The 19,294-nt window shown below is 39.6% G+C and overlaps 2 protein-coding genes and 1 long non-coding RNA gene across 7 annotated transcripts in view; 1 reads left to right on the top strand and 2 right to left on the bottom strand.

Annotated features, from left to right (window-relative positions):
- Positions 1-2,073: 2,073 nt before the first annotated feature.
- On the bottom strand, positions 2,074-8,868 carry LOC137101896 (uncharacterized). Its single transcript, XR_010911116.1, has 3 exons — positions 6,566-8,868; positions 4,047-4,220; positions 2,074-3,515 (listed from the first exon to the last, which is right to left on the bottom strand). It is a non-coding gene; the product is annotated as an uncharacterized lncRNA (long non-coding RNA).
- Positions 8,869-9,549: 681 nt separating this feature from the next.
- LOC137101457 (tubulin beta-4B chain-like) lies at positions 9,550-14,419 on the top strand. The gene is made up of 7 exons (XM_067479886.1): positions 9,550-9,709; positions 9,933-10,041; positions 10,908-11,018; positions 12,126-12,370; positions 12,463-12,785; positions 12,867-13,211; positions 13,323-14,419. Exons 1-7 carry the CDS (start codon positions 9,653-9,655, stop codon positions 13,468-13,470), a joined length of 1,338 nt encoding a protein of 445 aa, XP_067335987.1. The 5' UTR covers positions 9,550-9,652; the 3' UTR covers positions 13,471-14,419.
- The window catches only part of si:ch211-266o15.1 (zinc finger MYM-type protein 4), a 23,378-nt gene continuing 17,774 nt past the window's right edge, over positions 13,691-19,294 (bottom strand). For all 5 annotated transcript variants that reach the window (XM_067479881.1, XM_067479879.1, XM_067479880.1 and 2 more), the window contains one exon: positions 13,691-19,206. In XM_067479881.1, the coding sequence (XP_067335982.1) occupies positions 19,059-19,206 (148 nt within the window). In that variant the 3' untranslated portion in view covers positions 13,691-19,058. The remainder of the gene's footprint in view (positions 19,207-19,294) is intronic.

Genomic DNA, 19,294 nt, shown 5'->3' with positions numbered 1-19,294 from the left:
AAATCAGCCATCGGCCTCTCTGCTCTATAACATTTGGCATTGGCCGTTGAAAACCCACATTAGTCGACCACTAATTTAGTGCGACCTCTCTTTGCACTTAGTACAACTGAGACTGGACTGACAGTGTTTCACTAAAGCATATTACACATTGTTATAGTATCTGTAGAATCTGTACAGTATGTTGCCAGTTACTTGTTCAATCTGTGGTTTGAAGCAGATTCTCAGTCCTCAGATTCTCAGGAAACTACTGAGGGGGACGATATGATAGTTGAACTTCAACAGCTAAAAAGGAGTGAAAATAATAAAGATAGAGGAAGAAAACTATCATGCTGCTCCTTAGGCCACACCTAATGATCCTTATAGAGGGATCAGGGCTGTCAAGAGTCGTGGTTCTTACATCATAGCAGCTCTCTGTCCAACTCTAATGATTCTATACAGGTCAGGTGAGAGAAAAAGGACCATCTTGGAGGATGTAACTGGATCCAACTTTCCCTCAAGGACTAATCCAACATCCACGCCTGTGTGCCCATTTTTCATTTCCCCAGTCTGCCAGGGTCCAGATGGATTCTCTGCTGTTCACCACGTGCAAACCAAAACATTGTGTCTGTGTAAATTGTCCACAGCCCTAGTTCACCAACTTCCATCGATTATCTGTAACTGCTTATCCATTATTACTGTAAATCTGTCTGTCTCTTCAGGACAAAGTGGTTATCTCTCACCTTCATTAACTCTGTGTCATCCTCAGACTCATCACACTTTGTGTTGGCTGTGTTTGGGTCCAGTTTGACATCAGAGTCCCCTGATGGAGAATAAACACAGATGTTAATCTCTTAATCAGAACAAATCTCTGTCCTCTTCACACATAGTCATCTTCTGGCCTCAGTCTAAGAGGTAAAGCAGAAAAGCTTTCATTGTGATCATGTGCAAACACTTTGTAGTTAGTGTGTGTCTTAGCTACGCTGCAGTGAACCTTCACTACGTTGGCTCCATCATGACTGTTGGTTTCAGCTCATTTACATCAAACACATGTACAGTAAAAAACTAAGCTCCAATATTTTCGGTCATTGTCCAGAACTCTATAACCTGCCTCCTTTTAAAACCTCCACTTAAAACCTGCCACCTTTTGAAAACATGTCACTGAAGCATCACCAGGGATTCACTGGTGGTAAGTTCTGAGGGTTCTGAACACAGTCCATGCACATGCACAAGCTGAAACACAGTTTGTGGTCCTCACAGCTTTAAAAACTGACACTGAAAACAACATACAAAGCTGCAGCAGAAATGTGTCTCATCAGCAGAACTGATGAGACACAGTGTTCACTCTTTATCACAGTTGCTCCTCCCTTCTCCATGTCCTGTAAATCAAATGATTCAAGTATCTGTGTGTGTGTGTGTGTGTGTGAGTGTGAGTGTACACACTATATATTACTCACACTGTGGGAACATCTCCTTTCTTTTTTAATACTTGAATGTTACGTGATGACTGGTTAAGGGTTTGGACAAGGCCTGAGTTTAGTCAAGTACTGCTTTGGGAATATCAGGTAAGAAATAAATGTACAGTAAGTAAAGATAAAAACCCAACAAGTTAATAAAGACAACATGGGTGCACCTTTGCAATGGGACATATTTTTTAAACTCAGGTTCCTTTTTTTAATCCTGCCAAAAAACTATGACATTGAACAATCAGTACTATTGGTAACCTGTGATCATATGGATCAATGAGACCTGGTTCAAGTGCACACACTAGGAGACTCACATTAAAGGTCTTTCAGACATGTCCAGCTGGTAGGAGACCCCAGGGTAGAGAGATTCTATATTTCACCTGGCCAGGTACGCCTTGGAATCCCACCAGAGGAGCTTCAAATCATTGCTGGGGAGAGGGCCTGAAAACTGAAAACTGCCTGAAAACTGTCATTAAACATGCTGCAATCACAACCTGACTCTGTAGAAGTGCAATATAAGGGACAATCATGAACAACATGTTGTTTCGACACTTGTCCAGAAGGCCTAGACACTGAAAGACAAACACTGACTGAGTTTTTCCAGAGCACCTGATGACGTCTCAGTAACAAGAAGTCAGATCAGTTGTGAAGACACAGGGTCAGCATCAGAGCAAAGGGAAAAACCTGGAACAGCCAATGAGAGCGAGCTGAGAGCATCACCAACTGGATGTTGTGCACGTGTCAACTTTACTTCCTGGGTCTCTGTGGCTTACACTGCAGACAGTACACACAATCCTGCTTCTGTCTCAGCCATCACTTCATCTGTAGCTCAAAGGTTCAGTGAGTTAGAGGTGCTGAAGAACCAATGTTACAACCAAACCCAGTTCCCCAGTGTATTAAGCAAGTTTTTATTGACAGTATTAACAAAACTCAAATGTCTGTTGTTGGACAACAAAATGTCCAGTGATAATTGGACTGATTCCAAAGCAGAAATTAAAAAGCAAACAAACACCCTGTTCCCTCATGGATCTGTAGTAAACTATTTAACCAAGAAATGTTTCAGTCGACAGTTGCCCATCTTCACATTTAGAAGCAGAGACTTCTCATGTCATCTTCTGGTGAAACCAAAGACACAAGCGGGTAGATAAACTGGTTGAGTCGTATGAGAGGTGAACATTTGCTGCTGTCTTTATATATTCAGGACCTCAGTATGGTTAACTGTTGGACAAACAAGTCCACATGTTTGACTCTGTTTCCTAGTATTGAAATAAAATCTCCGGTTTCAAACTGCAGATCTGTACATGTTATTCCATCAGTCCTTGTAGCACAGTGGATTGGTTGGTTGCAGAAGTTACTGCTGTGAATGTGTGTATTTAAACTGCAGGTACTGTGGTAACTACACTTGAAGGTTCATTGAGAAAAATATAAAACTAAAAGTAAACAAAATATATATTAGAGAGTTGACTTTATAACCAGTTATGTATCTGTGGGTAAATAACAGGAGTTCAGAGGAAATGTTCCACTGCTTATTAAGAAATATGCAAAAATTAACTGCAATACTCCATCAGTTAAACAGAAATATTAATTGAAATGTACAGTTATGATGTCCTCAACAGAACTAATGTGCAGAGTCAGTTTGTCTTCAGATGATCTGAAGGAATTAAAAAAGACAAAGTTAGATCCTGGTGGAGGTGGAGGAGGTGGTTGAGTGTGGAGCAGAAGGAGTTGAGGAGTCTCAGTGTGTCTGCAGAGACTGTGTAGAAGGACAGAGCAGCAGCAGAGCAGTCCAAATCCACTGCTGATCCTCTGTCAGATCAGGAGGAACACACAACAGAGGACCTGGTGGACTTGACAATGTGTCTAACAGTGGAGCTGTTCTCAGAGCAGTTCAGACTGCAGCACTGAGAGTCATCTCCACTTCTTCTGATTCCTCTGTCAGTCACTGCTGGATGAAGCTCTCCTCTCCACTCTACCTCCCAGTAACATGGTCCAGTCAGAGCCTCTCTGCACACAACATGCTGCTTCTGCTGCAACATCTGGATCACCAGGACAGAGAGAGATCATCTCTTCCAGCTGTAGAGAGAATGGGAGAGAACAGAGGAGATCAATAATGTTTCCAGAGACTAACTTCATCATCTGTCAGTCAACAGGTCAGTCACATGGTTACTAAATGTAACCATGGTTCAGCCAGACTGATCTTAGAGCCGTGACAAAGATGACACTGATTAATATTTTAGTGTTGAAATCAGATCAGATTTGATGAATGACAACCACTGTCTCTATGCATGTTGTGAGGCTGTCAGCTGGAATCTAGCTTTATTTCCTGTCCACATGAAGACAAAAACAACAGTCGTCTTCACAGCAACTCAAACACATGATCACAATAAGCTTCTGGCTGATCTGATTGGCTGACTGTTCTCTCTGTCTGTCTTTCTGTCCAATCCTGAAGCCTGTCCTCCTCCTCCTCTCACAGCTTCACTGAGAAAAGTAGCCACTGAAAAGATTGGAGCTTTACAGGAAATACTGGATCTTTGTTTTGATCCTAACTGGGTTTAGTACAATACTGGTGAAAGCAGCATGGACTGACTCCAACCCTCTACTGACCTCAGAGTCTCCAGTCTACAGTGTGGACTTTACACAAGATTGAACAGAAGCTTCACTCCTGGATCCTGCATCTTGTTTCCACTCACGTCCAGTTCTCTCAGATGGGAGGAGTTGGACTTCAGAGCTGAGACCAGAGAATCACAGCTGATCTCTGACAAACTGCAGTCACTCAATCTGAATAAAGAATCAAAGATGTAGATCAAATCATTAGTAATCAATCAAATCTTACAAGAGCATCAGATTATCAGTAGCTTAACAAAGGGCATTGAAATTCGAAAACATTTCCAAATAAAACACGCATGAATCCTTCATTCATCCACTTCATTTATTTGATTGAAAGAACTTATGGTTGTTCATTTAATTTTCTCTATTTTTAAAGAGTAACCTTTTTTGTAAAATTAAAGGTAAAAGGTTAAATCTCTAAAATGAGCAGTAAAAAAACATGATTTATTGTGAAATAATTAGTTCAGCTTCTTCCTGAATACTCTAACTGAATTAGATGTTGACTGATCAAAGTTAGATGGATGTTCTCTTCTCTGATCCTAAACTGAACCTAGTACCTTGCTGTACAAACATGTCTGCAGTGTTAGCGTGTCTGCTCCTGGTTACTGGTTGTGTTTCTACACAAAGTGACATTGTCTGACGGGAAGCATCATGCACAGGTTCAGTTGTCACCTGTTGATGGAGACAAATCCCACACCACTAAAGACGTGAAGAATTAATTTATATATATAAAAAAAAAGACTGACTTTTCAATTATAGTTATTAAATATCCTTTAACATAAACAAGCAGGTAAATAGTGAACAATTAAAACAAAATCCGTCATTAACTGGTTCATTCCAAGGTCAAACCGACCAAACCACAAAAATCCTGGTCATTTCCTCAGTAGTGGAATTTAAAGAGCTGCTACAAAGGTTGATTGTAGCTTTGATTCATACTGAGACGACATTCAGCCTTTAGATTTTCTCAACAACACTAACAAAACTATGAGATTTTTTTTTTTTTTTTTTTTTTTACAAACCTTATTTCCAGAAAAGTTGGGACTCATTCCAAATGGCAATAAAAACTAAAATCTGGGGTTTGTTCATTCACCTGAATTTAGATTTATCTGATGAAAGGACAAAAAAGAAGCACTCTCAATGCAAGTTTGCAAATGTTATGCTGCTGGTCTAGGGGAACCTAGACATAACACGATGTGCCCCACCACTGCTTCCATTCCCAAGCAAAACCAGACCAAGTGTTGTCAACGGTAGCCATTTTATTTACTTTGGATGTGAGCAATGCCCCAAAACAACAAACAAAAACTCTAACATCATCCCTGTCTTACCTAAACAACCAAATAAATACAAACCAAATGACAGGGTGCCTAACCTGAACTCCTAACCCAAACAGGAGAAAAGGTAGTAACAAAAAAAAGGGCTCTCACTCCTACTGGGGCTACCTGGTGCTCAATATTTTACAGTGAGTTATATTTACAATTCTTTACAGAAATATCCAAATCCACAAAAACAAAGTGCGGAGCTCCCTGTGAGTCCAGTTGAGAGTTGCATACAGAATACTGGGTTGGTTGGGAGTGGCAGATGTGGACCAGCTGGGGCTGCTGACAACTTGGTATAAATGGAGAAGGACGCTCCATCCTGTACAATCAGGTGGCGACAAGGATTTCGAATGGACCAATTCGTGCCGACCACCTATGGCTCAACTCCACCCCTCAGACACACTCACAAAACACACCCACACAAAAACACAGGAGAAAAAGACAACAATAATACACATAATGACTCAGGTCATAACACAAAGAAATGAGCTCTTTCACCATCTACCCAACATCACAGTGGGAAAAGATTCAGTGCATAAAGGCCAAAGGCAGAAACCACTGTTGAATGTGTGGGACCTTTGAGCTGGCAGGCAGACAAATGTCAGAGAAACAAAGTTTCATCTTCACACAGTGTGTGATACAGGGAAAATGTGACTGGATAAAGCTGAGGATACTTTCACTCAGTGGATTTCTAATAAACTTAGTCTACTAGAGAATATTAATGCATGATAGACTCCCTGTCAACACTCCCCTCCTAAACTCACCTGGATACCCCCATTTTCGATAGAGACATACAATTTATCCCATACTGGATGTTTCTATACTGAAATTGCTTTGGTCAAACTTACTCATGATCTATTAATGACTGCGGTTGCTGGGCTTTACAGTTGCTGCTCAATTTGAGCACTGCATTTGTCACGTTTCACACATCTTACTGAACAGTTTAGCAGCTACTGGTATTGTTACAATCCCTCAGCTGGTTCATGTTAGACAGTCTTCTCTCTAAAGGCTCCAGAGCCACTAGCTTCAATGTTAAAATTTTCACACTAACCACTGAAAAGTTCTTTGCTGCCTCTTCTCCCCAGATTAAGAATTTGGGAGTCATCTTTGAGAGCACCTTATTTTTTTTTGAATCCCTCATTAATAGGGTTATGAAAACCTCTTTGTAACATTGGTCATCCACAGCTTTATCCATCTCACCTTACAAAGCAGTGGCCTGATGTTCAGTGGTTAGAGCATCAGGCTGGGATGTGTCCGTCTTCCACATCAAATCCCATCCTATACACCAGGTGTAAAGGTACTTGTATTAGGGTTGGTCCCAATAAGGCGCTTGACACAACTTTTCAGTTTAAATAAGGTTCATTATAAAATATAATAGTTTGCAAAACAGAATGGCGATGTAGTGAGTCCTCTGACTCACTAGGTGGTGCTGAACTCCAGTCTATGAGAGAGGATACGAAGAGGAGGATCTTGACAATGACTTGTGGGCTATGGTGTCCAAAAATGAAAACAAAACTTACTAGAGTGAGGGGAGAGACGAGCGGAGTCTAGAGGAGAAGCAAGGTTGTTATGGGGTAGAGGCCAGTGTGGTCCTGGTAGCATAGAAATATCCTGAGATGCGGCGAGTATGAGTAACTTGAAGAAAAGGAAGGGAAATGGTGGGAGGGGTTTTCACTGGGGAAGATGTAGTGGTGTGGATCCGTAACAGAGGCAGGCCTGGTAGTGAGCCGTGGTGAATGGCCAATCCCTGATGTGAAAAGAACTCCAAATTCCTCTTTAGTGATATAATCTCAAAAAACTAAAGAGTGGTAGACAGATAAGCACATGGCTTGTTAAAGCAAACGTGTGCATGACATAATCAAAGTGTAGACATAGCGGGTTAAATCCTCCTCTTCTAATGACGTTACAAGAGTTTGTGATAATCTTGATTCTTCATGGGTCGACAACAATACTCATAATCCTTAGTCATACATTAGGTTGGCAACAGAGATTCAATAGAAAGCGGTTACTCACAAAACCAAAGTAGCAACAGAGTCAGGTCAAAAACATAGCTAGCAATGACAATTTTGATGAAGGTGAGAAAGCAGATGATCTGGCAGCTTAGTGAGGGGACTGAGGAGGTACAATATATAAGCAGAGAGGTGAGAGCAGTTGAAACTGATTATCGGTGATTAGTTAAGCGGGGAAAAATGGGACGGGACCTGGAAACAGGAAATGACTGTCAGCAATGAAAATAAAAGTAATGAAGGAGGAAGTGAAGTTGGTGATCCTGACACCAGGTGAATCCTTGAGCAAGTGACTCAGCACTAGCTGCCTGGGCACCGCCTGTGGCTGCCCACTGCTCCCCAGAAGGGGATGGGTTAAATGCAGAGAACAAATTTCACTGTAACACGTGTGCGTAACATGTATATGTGCTCAGTGACGACCAATATTGTTGTCCACTCACTGGTCGTGTCCCTTCTTGGTTAGAGTCATTTTATCTTATTCGGTGTCTCACATAAGCTGCTACTGGTATTATGACACGGACTTCATCCACACGTCACCCCACACCTTTCAACATCTTCATTGGCTTCCCATCAAATACCATATTGAATATAAAAGCCTCCATAAACGTGCTCATCTCGATTGTTTGTCCCTTTGTCTTAGAGCTCTTACAGTTACACACCACTTACCTTTGTTCTTTTACAATAGGTCTTCCTTCCACACCCTCTGCACAACTGACCATGCCAGTCTCTAAAGCCTTCAGTCAGAGGGGCTCCATGCAGTTTGTGTACATGAATGCCCCACCAGCTCTTTACACATGCTGGACGCTGTCTATAATGGAGCTCTGAGACTCATTATAGGTAGTAAATCTCTCACCTACCATTGTACTCTATACTCTCTGGTCAATTGGCCATCATTACACATCCGCAGGCTATTACATTGGTATACATTTTTTTATAAATCAATTCTTTGGCTGCTAGACTCATACTTGTCATGTTTGATTGCAGGTATACATTATCATCACATCGCTTCAGGACTTTTATTACTTTGAGCGTTCCATAAATACGTACTGAGCTTGGTAAGAAGGCTTTCTCCTACTCTGGCTCCACCACCTGGAATATTCGACAGCAGGATTTAAAAATGACCAGTCTGGTCACACTTCGGAAATAGAACACATCTATAATTATTGGCTCCTGTTTCCAATTATTTATCTGCTACTCTCAAGTTAATGTTGTTGTATTATATTTTTAATACAGTTTTTGATATTAGATATAAGAATTTTCATGTGTATTTATATTGTATATTTTATTGACTTGTATTGATTGTAATGTTTTCTCAGGGTGAAACAGGTCTCTCTTGAAAACGAGACGTTGTGTCTCAATGAGACTAACCTGTATACATGAAGAAATAATAAAAAAATAACCTGTACTGCCGCCTTTAGACGAATCTTCTACATTGTTATTAGCGGCATCTGCAGAAGCTGGAAACTCAGACAGAGCCAGGACGGTTTGCCGCATCAAAACAGTCGCATGTACATGACGTCATATAATAGCCTGCTTTCCGTTAGAAAACCAAAACGACTGAAATAGAAATTACCTATTTAGTGTAATTTTAAATTTATTTTAAAAATGTTTTGCTACAATGCAATGGATTTTAAATATTTCTATTCAAAATTAATATATCAAATATTAATGTGTGTTTTAAATGTTATTTTCCTGACAGCAAATATATTTTTTTTCCATGAAGATCTAACCTGTAAGATTATTCTTCTCATTACTAAACATTGAATTCCCATTAAGATTTAAGTCTGGGGGTTTACTCTGGGAAAGTAAAGGTAGTCGTTTGTTTTGCTGGCGAAGTTATAATGAGCTAAGGGACATGTGTGGAAAATTTCTTTGCCATATTTGCCATGAATAGCCTACCTACGATGTCTTTCACCTCCTAACAAGAGGGTATTGCCATTTATACTATGTCCTTTTTTGTTTTAAGCAGTGGTGTGGTTCATCTATTATAGAAATAGAGCAAGCTCATCGTGCAATGACTTGCAGGATTTCTTAAAATCTACTGCGTGTCGCTAAGACAACGGAACTCCCAGAACACCATCCAATCAAAAATAAAAGGGAAGTTTTCTTAACCTATCAGATGCTTGATATAGATTGACTGACGTGTAGTTGCTCCAATAGCGTCTATCGACAGTCTGTGAGTGGCAAAGCTTCTACATTCTACGTTAGTTCGTTGCTGGAGTAGAGGGGTAATAACTGTGTCTATTCAGTCGTTTGTCAAAAGGTCTTCATTTCGAACAAAATGAGGGAGATCGTTCACTTGCAGGCAGGCCAATGTGGAAATCAGATTGGAGCCAAGGTTAGAAAGACTTTGGTGTTAAAGTGAGATCTTAACTCACTGTAAAGGAGCGTGAATGTTAAATTTGGTTTGGGCGGTTTGCTAAACTAGCTTACTTAGCGACAAAGCTAATGATAGCCTTGGTGTCCATATTTCAACTGATTGGACTGACTCACAGGGGTCAGTCATGTTATACCAAGCCAACTAATTTAACTGTCATGTTAAACTCTTATTTTTCCTGTAGTTCTGGGAGGTGATAAGTGACGAACATGGCATCGACCCGTCCGGGACATACCATGGGGACAGCGACCTGCAGCTGGAGCGAATCAGCGTTTATTACAACGAGGCATCAGGTTAGCTTCACTTTGCTGCTCAGTTGTTGATTATTCATTTGATTATCTAAGAAAGTAATTTAATACTGAATGGTAAGTTTGTTGGTACGTTAGTCATCCAGCAGAAGGTTCTTCCCTCGTTTGGAGCTTTGACGTCTTAAATCCACTGGGGCCATTTTACTCTTCTTCCTAGTTATGGTTGCCCTGTTTCCGAGATGCAACAAATCCCAAGTGGTCTGTTTTATTACATACAAACAGAGCAGCCTTAGTGTCATTTGTAACGTTATCAAGACCCCGATTAAGCGACTGACGATAAATCTTTATTGACGAGACGAAATGTGCTAAGTAAATTTAAAATAAAATTTTAAAATAAAATTTATAGAAAGTTTCAATTAATAGGTAAAAACTATAAACTTCGCAAACCACTTTTTCATTGCAATTTTTGGCTTTACTTAGTAGCTAACTTGACCTGCAATTCCAAACTTTGTGACCTTGATTCATACTTTATATAAAACTGATAAATTAATTGCACAATTACACAGCTTAACTGTAATTAGATTGGTCATTATTGGTAACTACAAAAACCATTTCCAAAGAGAGTGCTTCAGCACTGAAAGGATTATCCAAGCAAAGCTGAAAATAGCTGAACTATTTTTTTAATAGCTGTTTTTATAAGATACAGGCAATAATGTCCTTTTTAAGCTAAACTTTCTAAAGTTTGAACTGTGTTTCTAGATGAAAGCATTCCAAAGTAGTTGAGCACCAAAAATGTATGGAAGTCATAATAGTAGTAGTTGTTATTATTATTATTATTATAGATAGATTAGGTAGCTTGGTCAACATTTCCGTTGGCTATAATCTCCTTATGCCTGTATTTGCATCACCAGGTGGCAAGTATGTTCCTCGTGCAGTGCTGGTGGACCTGGAGCCTGGCACAATGGACTCTGTGAGGTCTGGGCCATTTGGCCAGATCTTTAGACCAGACAACTTTGTGTTTGGTAAGAATGTAGATGCAGATTATTTTATATATTAAATATCCTTTGTGCATTCATACGTATTTAACTAAGTAAATTGTGTTTTAATCTGCAACTATTATGAGTTTGTGTCAGTGAGGATTCTAATCCATCCAGGTTTGGTTAACAGAATATTATAGTGTATTCATGTCAACTGGACTTTTTTCATCTTGGTTAGAAATGTTCCGCTATTTATTCAAGCTGCTTCTTTAGTCTGATTATTTCACCCTGGCCTGAATAAGCTTGTTAAGGTAGGATGTCATCATGATGTAACTCCCTAAACCCCTAGGATGGCGGTTGTTTGGTGTGGCTCTCTTTGTGGATGTATGAGGGGGTCTTGCTCTTCCTGACAACTCACACAAACCCAACAACACACTAAGACAAAAGCTCAGGAGAAGCAACACCTCAGGACCAGAATCAGCATTGTACCTAGACCTGAAGGACAAAGGACACTCGTTTGAAGATGACAATGTACACATTTTGGACAGAGAAGACAGATGGTATGAGACAGGAGTATGTGAAGATGTGATGTGAAGAATCATTCTCTCAACAGAGGAGGCCTCAGGCACAACCCGTCTCCCATTTTTCATACTGCTCTTTCATCCATCCCCAGGATGATTTCCTCTTGGTGGATGACTTCATACATCCACCAAGAGGGCCACACCTAACAACCCCATCTTAGGGATTTAGGGTCGTAATTGTTACATCTCGATGACTCCAACATGTTCCCACATCCCTGGCACCCTAAAGAGCCCTTTCAAGCCCCAGTGGAACAAAGGCCTACTCTGGAGGATATCACTGGGTTTTCTAACCACCTTATTCAGACTGAAGAAGCTGCTTGGATAAGTAGCGAAACATTTCTAACCTATTTGAAATTCTAAACCCAGTTTCTAAGTCCAGTTGACTTTATTATAAAATTGTATTCTGAAAACCAAACCTGGATGAATGAGAATTTTCATTTCTAAACAAGAAAAAAGTTCAGTTGACATAATTCAATCTTTTGATGGTGAGTTTGTATTTCAGAGACAAAAAGATCTGGGTGATTTTTGACACTGCTTCTTTGAAATGTGCCCTTATTTGCATATAACACAGGCCAGAGCGGAGCTGGTAATAACTGGGCTAAAGGCCACTACACTGAGGGGGCTGAACTGGTGGACTCGGTCCTGGATGTGGTGAGAAAGGAGGCAGAGAGCTGTGACTGCCTCCAGGGCTTCCAGCTCACACACTCCCTGGGAGGAGGTACTGGGTCTGGCATGGGTACGCTGCTTATCAGCAAAATCCGAGAGGAGTATCCAGATCGCATCATGAACACTTTCAGTGTGGTACCCTCACCCAAAGTACGCCTCATTCATTACAATATTACAATATTTATCCCCCCACCTGTTTATTCGGTCCCCTCATCTTCTTTATTTCCTCTCTCCCACGCCAGGTGTCAGACACAGTGGTGGAGCCATACAATGCCACTCTCTCTGTCCACCAGCTGGTCGAGAACACAGACGAGACCTTCTGTATTGATAATGAGGCCCTGTATGACATCTGCTTCCGCACGCTAAAGCTCACCACACCCACCTACGGTGATCTTAACCACCTTGTGTCAGTAACAATGAGTGGGGTAACCACTTGCCTGCGCTTCCCTGGCCAGCTCAATGCAGATTTGAGGAAACTGGCAGTCAACATGGTGCCTTTCCCCAGGCTGCACTTCTTCATGCCAGGTTTTGCTCCTCTCACCAGTCGTGGCAGCCAGCAGTACAGGTACAGTGGCAGGAAAACACTATTTTAGATGTATATTTTAATATCGAAGTAAATCCCAAATTTTCACCTTTTTTGTTCTAGGGCTTTGACAGTTCCTGAACTCACCCAGCAGATGTTTGATGCCAAGAACATGATGGCAGCTTGTGACCCACGCCACGGGCGCTACCTAACAGTTGCTGCCATCTTCCGAGGCCGCATGTCCATGAAAGAGGTGGACGAGCAGATGCTCAACGTGCAGAACAAGAACAGCAGCTACTTTGTGGAGTGGATCCCCAACAATGTTAAGACAGCGGTCTGTGACATCCCTCCCCGTGGCCTCAAAATGGCTGCCACCTTTATTGGCAACAGCACAGCCATTCAGGAGCTGTTCAAGCGCATCTCTGAGCAGTTCACCGCCATGTTCCGCCGCAAGGCCTTCCTCCACTGGTGAGGGATTGAAGTGACCTGTTTTTACCCCAAATGTATACATTAATGTCATGTGAAAAGAAATATTCCTCAATGCTCACTCTGTCTCTCTCTCTCCATGTATTGCTGCAGGTACACAGGTGAGGGCATGGATGAGATGGAGTTCACAGAGGCTGAGAGCAACATGAATGACCTGGTGTCTGAGTACCAACAGTACCAGGACGCCACTGCTGAGGAAGAGGGAGAGTTTGAGGAGGAGGGTGAAGAGGACATAGCCTAGATACCTACCATCACTGCCTTTTTACTATACAAGCATTAGAACTGGCAGTATGGTTCAAGTTGGCTTACAAATAGTAATTTTGACAACAGTTTAGTCACTCAGTAGTTCCACCGTAAGCTTATTGTCCTTAGCAGAAGTGCAAATTGGTTTTCTTGTCATTAAATATCTGTTTTGTTTCCACACTTGTTTTGCTATTGGCATTTTTCCTTTGTTTTGAATATGAATTTTTTTAACCTCTCCTGTTTCTTCTGTTTCAAGGGTATCGCCTAAGCATTACTCCTCTCTGAGTGTCAAACGTTTAGTGTTTGTCTTCATATATTTAAAGCAAAAACATAGAACGTACTGTTCAATTGGTAAAGAGCTCCTGGGCTGTCAAATATAAAACAGGTTATGGACAACTGGTGACTGTTTAATATGTCATAAGAGCGAGCAGTTTGGCTCGTTGTGTTAAAGCTCTGTAGCAGCTTCCCGTCAATTTCTTTGACCCCTTATGGAAGGGTGTGACCCTCTGGAGGGAAAAATATGACAGTAGAAAATATAATTGACCAGGTCAAAGTGCACTTGGCAAAATTTGATATAAAATATCTTGTTTTTAGCAAAATGCCATTTCCGCCAATGAGCTTAATCAATAGTTCAACAGGTTCAGTTCTGGACCCCAAGCTGGCATCTCTCCCCTTGTCTGCAGACACATAGACAACGCCTCCCCTTCCACCTACATCTCCACAGCTTCTCTCACTATAGACATCACAGAAACAATAGTACTCCACCATCAGTCTTGTTTTTAGCAGAATGCAATTTCCTTTAAATAAACAAATGTTCAACATGCACTAAAAGACTAAAAGCTGTAAACAGTTTGATGAATTGGTCACTTTATGTTATTGTTAGTGTGTTTGATCTGTGTTGTAATTGATTTCAAAAGATAGACTTGAATAAACATATTATGAACGGGTTCAATGGTGTGACTTATACTTGTCTATTTCTTATTTGTATTTTTAGCCAGTAGAGAAGATACAGTTTAATGTAAATAAGAAAGTCTAAAGCAACTATTGACATTTGACTTTCATGAGCTAAAAAATTACCTTACTGTTGGAAATATTTACCTTTTAACTCATCACATGTTTTGACTGAGTGCCTTTATTCACTCACTCTCACTTCAGATGGACTTAAAATTTTAAGCACATTTTTTAACTTTTACTGAAATAAAACAAGTGAAACTAGTTATTCTGCAATGGCCCTTTTAAAAAATTATGTTTATAATATGAGCTGATAGGTAATTAAGTACATAAACAGCCCCTCATTCATTTTGAATAGGGTGGCCAAAAGATTAGAACCACCTCTTAACATAATGCACTCCGGTAAGACTCCACCACCAATTATGACCTCATTAATAAGCAAATAGAAAAGATTTCTGACAACTATTTCAACAATTTTTAGCAGAGCTGCAATTGGATTGCATTAGATTATACAGGTTCATCTTATAAAGTGAACAGTGAGTGTATATGTGAACATATTAGCAGTCATGCTGAACTGTCATCTGTTAGCTGCAGCAGCAGGAAACAAATCACTATTCAAATGACAGATAAGTAATAAATCCCACTGTGATATTAAACTTCCTGATGTGCTTGTGTGCTCACAGGAAAGGGAAATAATTAAGGAAAGATAGACCTCTCACTATTTTATCACTTGAGGGTGTTGAGAGCTTACATGGGTTTATTGTTCATTCTGTTAACACTAAGCATCTGACCACATTTAAACTAATATTAAACATTTGTGAATTTGAAACTTCTAAAAGCATTAAAAACATCAATTATTTTATCAATGTATTAGTTTTAAATTGGTTGTTAAATTTTTATTTCCTTTTAGTACTTCAAGGATTTATCTGTGTTTCTCTAGATTATTGTGTTTAATGACGTCTCTGCATTTTATACATTTTAAATCTCTTATTTTTTACTGTAAAGCATTTTGGTCAACCTGTCGGTTGTTCTAAAGTGCTATATAAATAAACTTTGATTTGATTCGATGTACAAATTTCAACACAAGAATCCTACTGCAAAAACTGAAAATTACAGATTTATTAGACGCATTTTACATTTATTTGTTGTGGGTAAAGTAGTACACATATAGTTATTGAAAATATAATTTCTGTACTGGCAAAGTATTTCAATATGTTTAAGTTTTAATCATCAGAATTATTTTCTTTTTTTAATAAATGTGCTGATCTAAACATCATCTATTTAGAAAATTGTTTTGTTGCCACTTTTTATGAAACTGTTATCCAAGAACATTGTGTGCTTAGAGGGGTTTGTTATAAAGTATTACTTCACTATGAATTTAGTTTTGAACAGTCTCCTTTTGTAAAAGCTAGATCAAGGCTACGGGAGTAGTTTAACCTTGAGACGATACTGTTTTGTCAACACTTTTAAAGCCATTGGTTGTATTCAGTGACAAGACTAAATACAGAATGGGAATTGTTAAACAGAAGGAAATTCATTAATGAACATATTTTCACAAAAGGATCTAAAACACAGACAAAACACAAAAGGATAAACTTGACACATTTTATGACTTAATGTTTGTAAACTGCCCAAACTTCACTCACAATCTCAAATCCCATTTTTTTCAATCATGCTTTTGTCATAAATCATGTGCCTCGACACTAAGGAAAGAAAAGAATAAGGTGAGTATTTAATATTAGATGGCAATATGGCATTTTGTGCATGACAATAAAACGTCAAACTTTCTTTGGGCCCTTCCGTACTATACAATCTCTCAATGGAAAGTTTCAGACAGCAGTGGTAACAGGAATATTTTGTTTTACACCAGCAGCAGTGACTCTGTCACAGTATGTTATTTAAAGAAACAGACCAACCAGGCCTAAAGAACTGGCTTCGCATAAATCAGGACTCTCACAGTATATGTTGGCGCAGAGCACTGGTGACATCTTGGGCTTGCTGTGATTGACAGTCTTCAGATTCATTCACACTGTAACATGGACTAAAATTAAAAAGAAGGCAAAAGTATAGGTGCGCTCACTTCAATGACATAATATAAACAGCTAAAAGTGCAAGTAACAATGAGCCCATTACAACTGCACTAGCTCCTTCACTTCCACACATGGTTTTGTGGGTAGTGAGTTAATTATTACCTAAAAAAAGACATATTAGCTACTATAGTAGCATCTTGGATATATATGTATATATGTATATATACATATATATCAGTATTTTGGTCAACTGGTAAACAAGTTGACTTAAAGGCGTTTTCAAACAACCCTAGACCAATTATGTTTTCTACATTTCATCTGTGAGTCAGTCACCAATTCTTATTCTAAAGTCATAAGTCATAAGTAGTAACAGAACTGAATACCACTGACACAGTGGTAAATGTGTTAGGCACACGGTCATAATACTTGTTTCATATTTTATGTGTGGCCAATAAAAGCCCAAATATACTACAAAATATACACACTATGTGTTATAATATAGGAAATCTCAAAGGTTTAGGTTATGGTTAGGAGTTGTCTGCTGCTTTATAAATCTCCAAAATAAATTTCCTGAGGAAGAGGAAATAAAAACAAAACAAAAATGTCCTAAAGAAGAAAATGTTGGCTCTGTCAGAGAATAAACACAGACCTAAGCAGGAATGATGGAGGAGATACACTCACTGATCACGTTATTAGTTACACCTGTTTAACTGCTTGTTAGATCAAATATCTAATCGATCACGTGACAGCAACTCAATGTTTTTAGGCATATAGACTTGGTCAAGTTGATCTTCTGAAGTTTTAACCGAGAATCAGAATGGAGGAGAAAGGAGATTTAAGTAACTTTGAATGTGGCATGGTTGTGCATCCCAGACAGGCTGGTCTGAGTATTTCAGAAACTGCTAATCTACTGGGAATTTTGGGTACAACCATCTCTATGGTTTACAGAGAATGGTTTGAAAAAGACAAAATAAGCACTGAGCGGCAGTTCTTAGGGCAAAAATGTCTTTTTGACACCAGAGGTCAGAGGAGATCGGCCAGACTGGTTTAAAACGTTGCCTGGTCTTATGAGTCATGATTTACACTGCAACATTCGGATGGTAGGGTCATGATTTGTCATAAACAATATTTAAAACCACTGATCCATCCTACCTTGTATCAGTGGTTTAGGCTGGTGATGGTGGTGTAATTGTGTGGGGGATATCTTTTTGTCACACTTGGTGGCTGGGCGGAGCCACAACTGGTGCGGTGGGATTCAATCCTGCTGCCTTCTGTATCCCAACCCAATTGAGCCACCAGGCCCACAATACTGTTCATATTCATCCCTTTAGGACGACAGTGTGCCCATCGTTTTATGGCTACTTCCAGCAGGATAACTCTCCATGTCACAAAGGTAAAATGATCTCAAACTGTTTTCTTGAACATGATTGAGTCCACTGCACTCAAATGACCTCCAACAAACCTCTAGCAACTGTGATGGTATCATGTTGATAGACCAAAATCTCCAAAGACATTTTCCATTAATCTTGTTGAATATATGCAGATAATTAAAACAAATGGGGTCCAACACAGTACTAGTAAGGTGTAACTAATAAAGTTACACCTTGTGAGTGCACTGTACATACAAGTGCACTGTTTGAGGGAATAACAGGATTGGAGGAAACCCTGAAAAAATGGCAAATGCCCATGAAAAAACAAAGTGAAAGAAGGAAGAAGATAAGGAAATAAGGCCACATGGGATGAACATAATAGATCATATGTTTAAAATAAAACAAAAAATGAGAGGAACTCCAGGTCTCCTCATTACAAGATGGGTTACACTGATATCCATTAAACTGCTTTAACATCAAGTCAATGTCATTTCTCTCCAGTGTGCTGTGTTTGATGAAGTGTTTCAATGACATGTTTATTCTTTCACTTATCAATATTGTAATTAGATTATATTAGAATTAAGTGCTTCATCTAAACTACCACCTTTGAGAAGTTTAATGCAGCTGTACTGCTGTAAAGGTTTCAGTGTTTTTTTCTCTCTCCATACTTAAACACCAATAATAACCCTAAGGAGTCTGAAAGGCATAAAACTTTCCATATAAGCAAAACCTGATGCAAAGACAGCCTTCAACTATAAACCAGCCCTTTCATTGTCTACCACCGCTGACTGTTTTCATAGGAAGTTTTGGCTCACACCAGTATACCACTATAGTGGTGATAAAAAGTACATTTGACAGGATTGTTTTACTGGTAGTATTTAAAACCACCAATCTGGGAAATTATAAGGATAAATATATCTCTGTGGTGTGACACAGATGAGAAAATGTTAAAATGAAGTCTTAAATACTTCCTTTTCCTTATCTGAAGGTATCAGATGTTTGTAAACTCACTGTGAATCGTGTGAGGAGGTGATGGCCGCTGAGGTAAATAAATACAACTAACCCATGGTCCCAGTTCTTTAAAATATTGTCTCTTTGTGTCGCTAATGACTTTGAATGTCTGATGGTAAGGGTTCGTACAGGAACTCCTTATTTCACAGACTGGTCGGCTTTAATCCTCTGTCACCTCTTTGGGTTCTGTTGCAGGGTAGATCGCAGACGGGTGGACCTTCGTGTCACTTTAAGCTACTGTCATTATTGGTGGCCGATGATAGATGCTGGGCTGCTTCCTTTTCTTGGGGAACCTCTCTGACAGCCAAGATGCGTGACAGCATGCTCTGAAGGGTGCTGTCCTCTAATGGTTGAGACGTGTACCAGTGTGAACTGTTGAGAGGCACGTTAAGAATCACATTTTTTGGAAAGATGTAGGCAGTAAAGATGTAAGTGGGTTTTGTTTAGTAAAAATCCGACA

The sequence above is a fragment of the Channa argus genome, chromosome 16 (assembly GCF_033026475.1).
Source record: "Channa argus isolate prfri chromosome 16, Channa argus male v1.0, whole genome shotgun sequence".
In the NCBI taxonomy this organism is placed as follows: domain Eukaryota; kingdom Metazoa; phylum Chordata; class Actinopteri; order Anabantiformes; family Channidae; genus Channa; species Channa argus.
The sequence above is the reverse complement of the archived record's forward strand: the minus strand, read 5'-3'. Positions and strand labels throughout refer to the sequence as shown.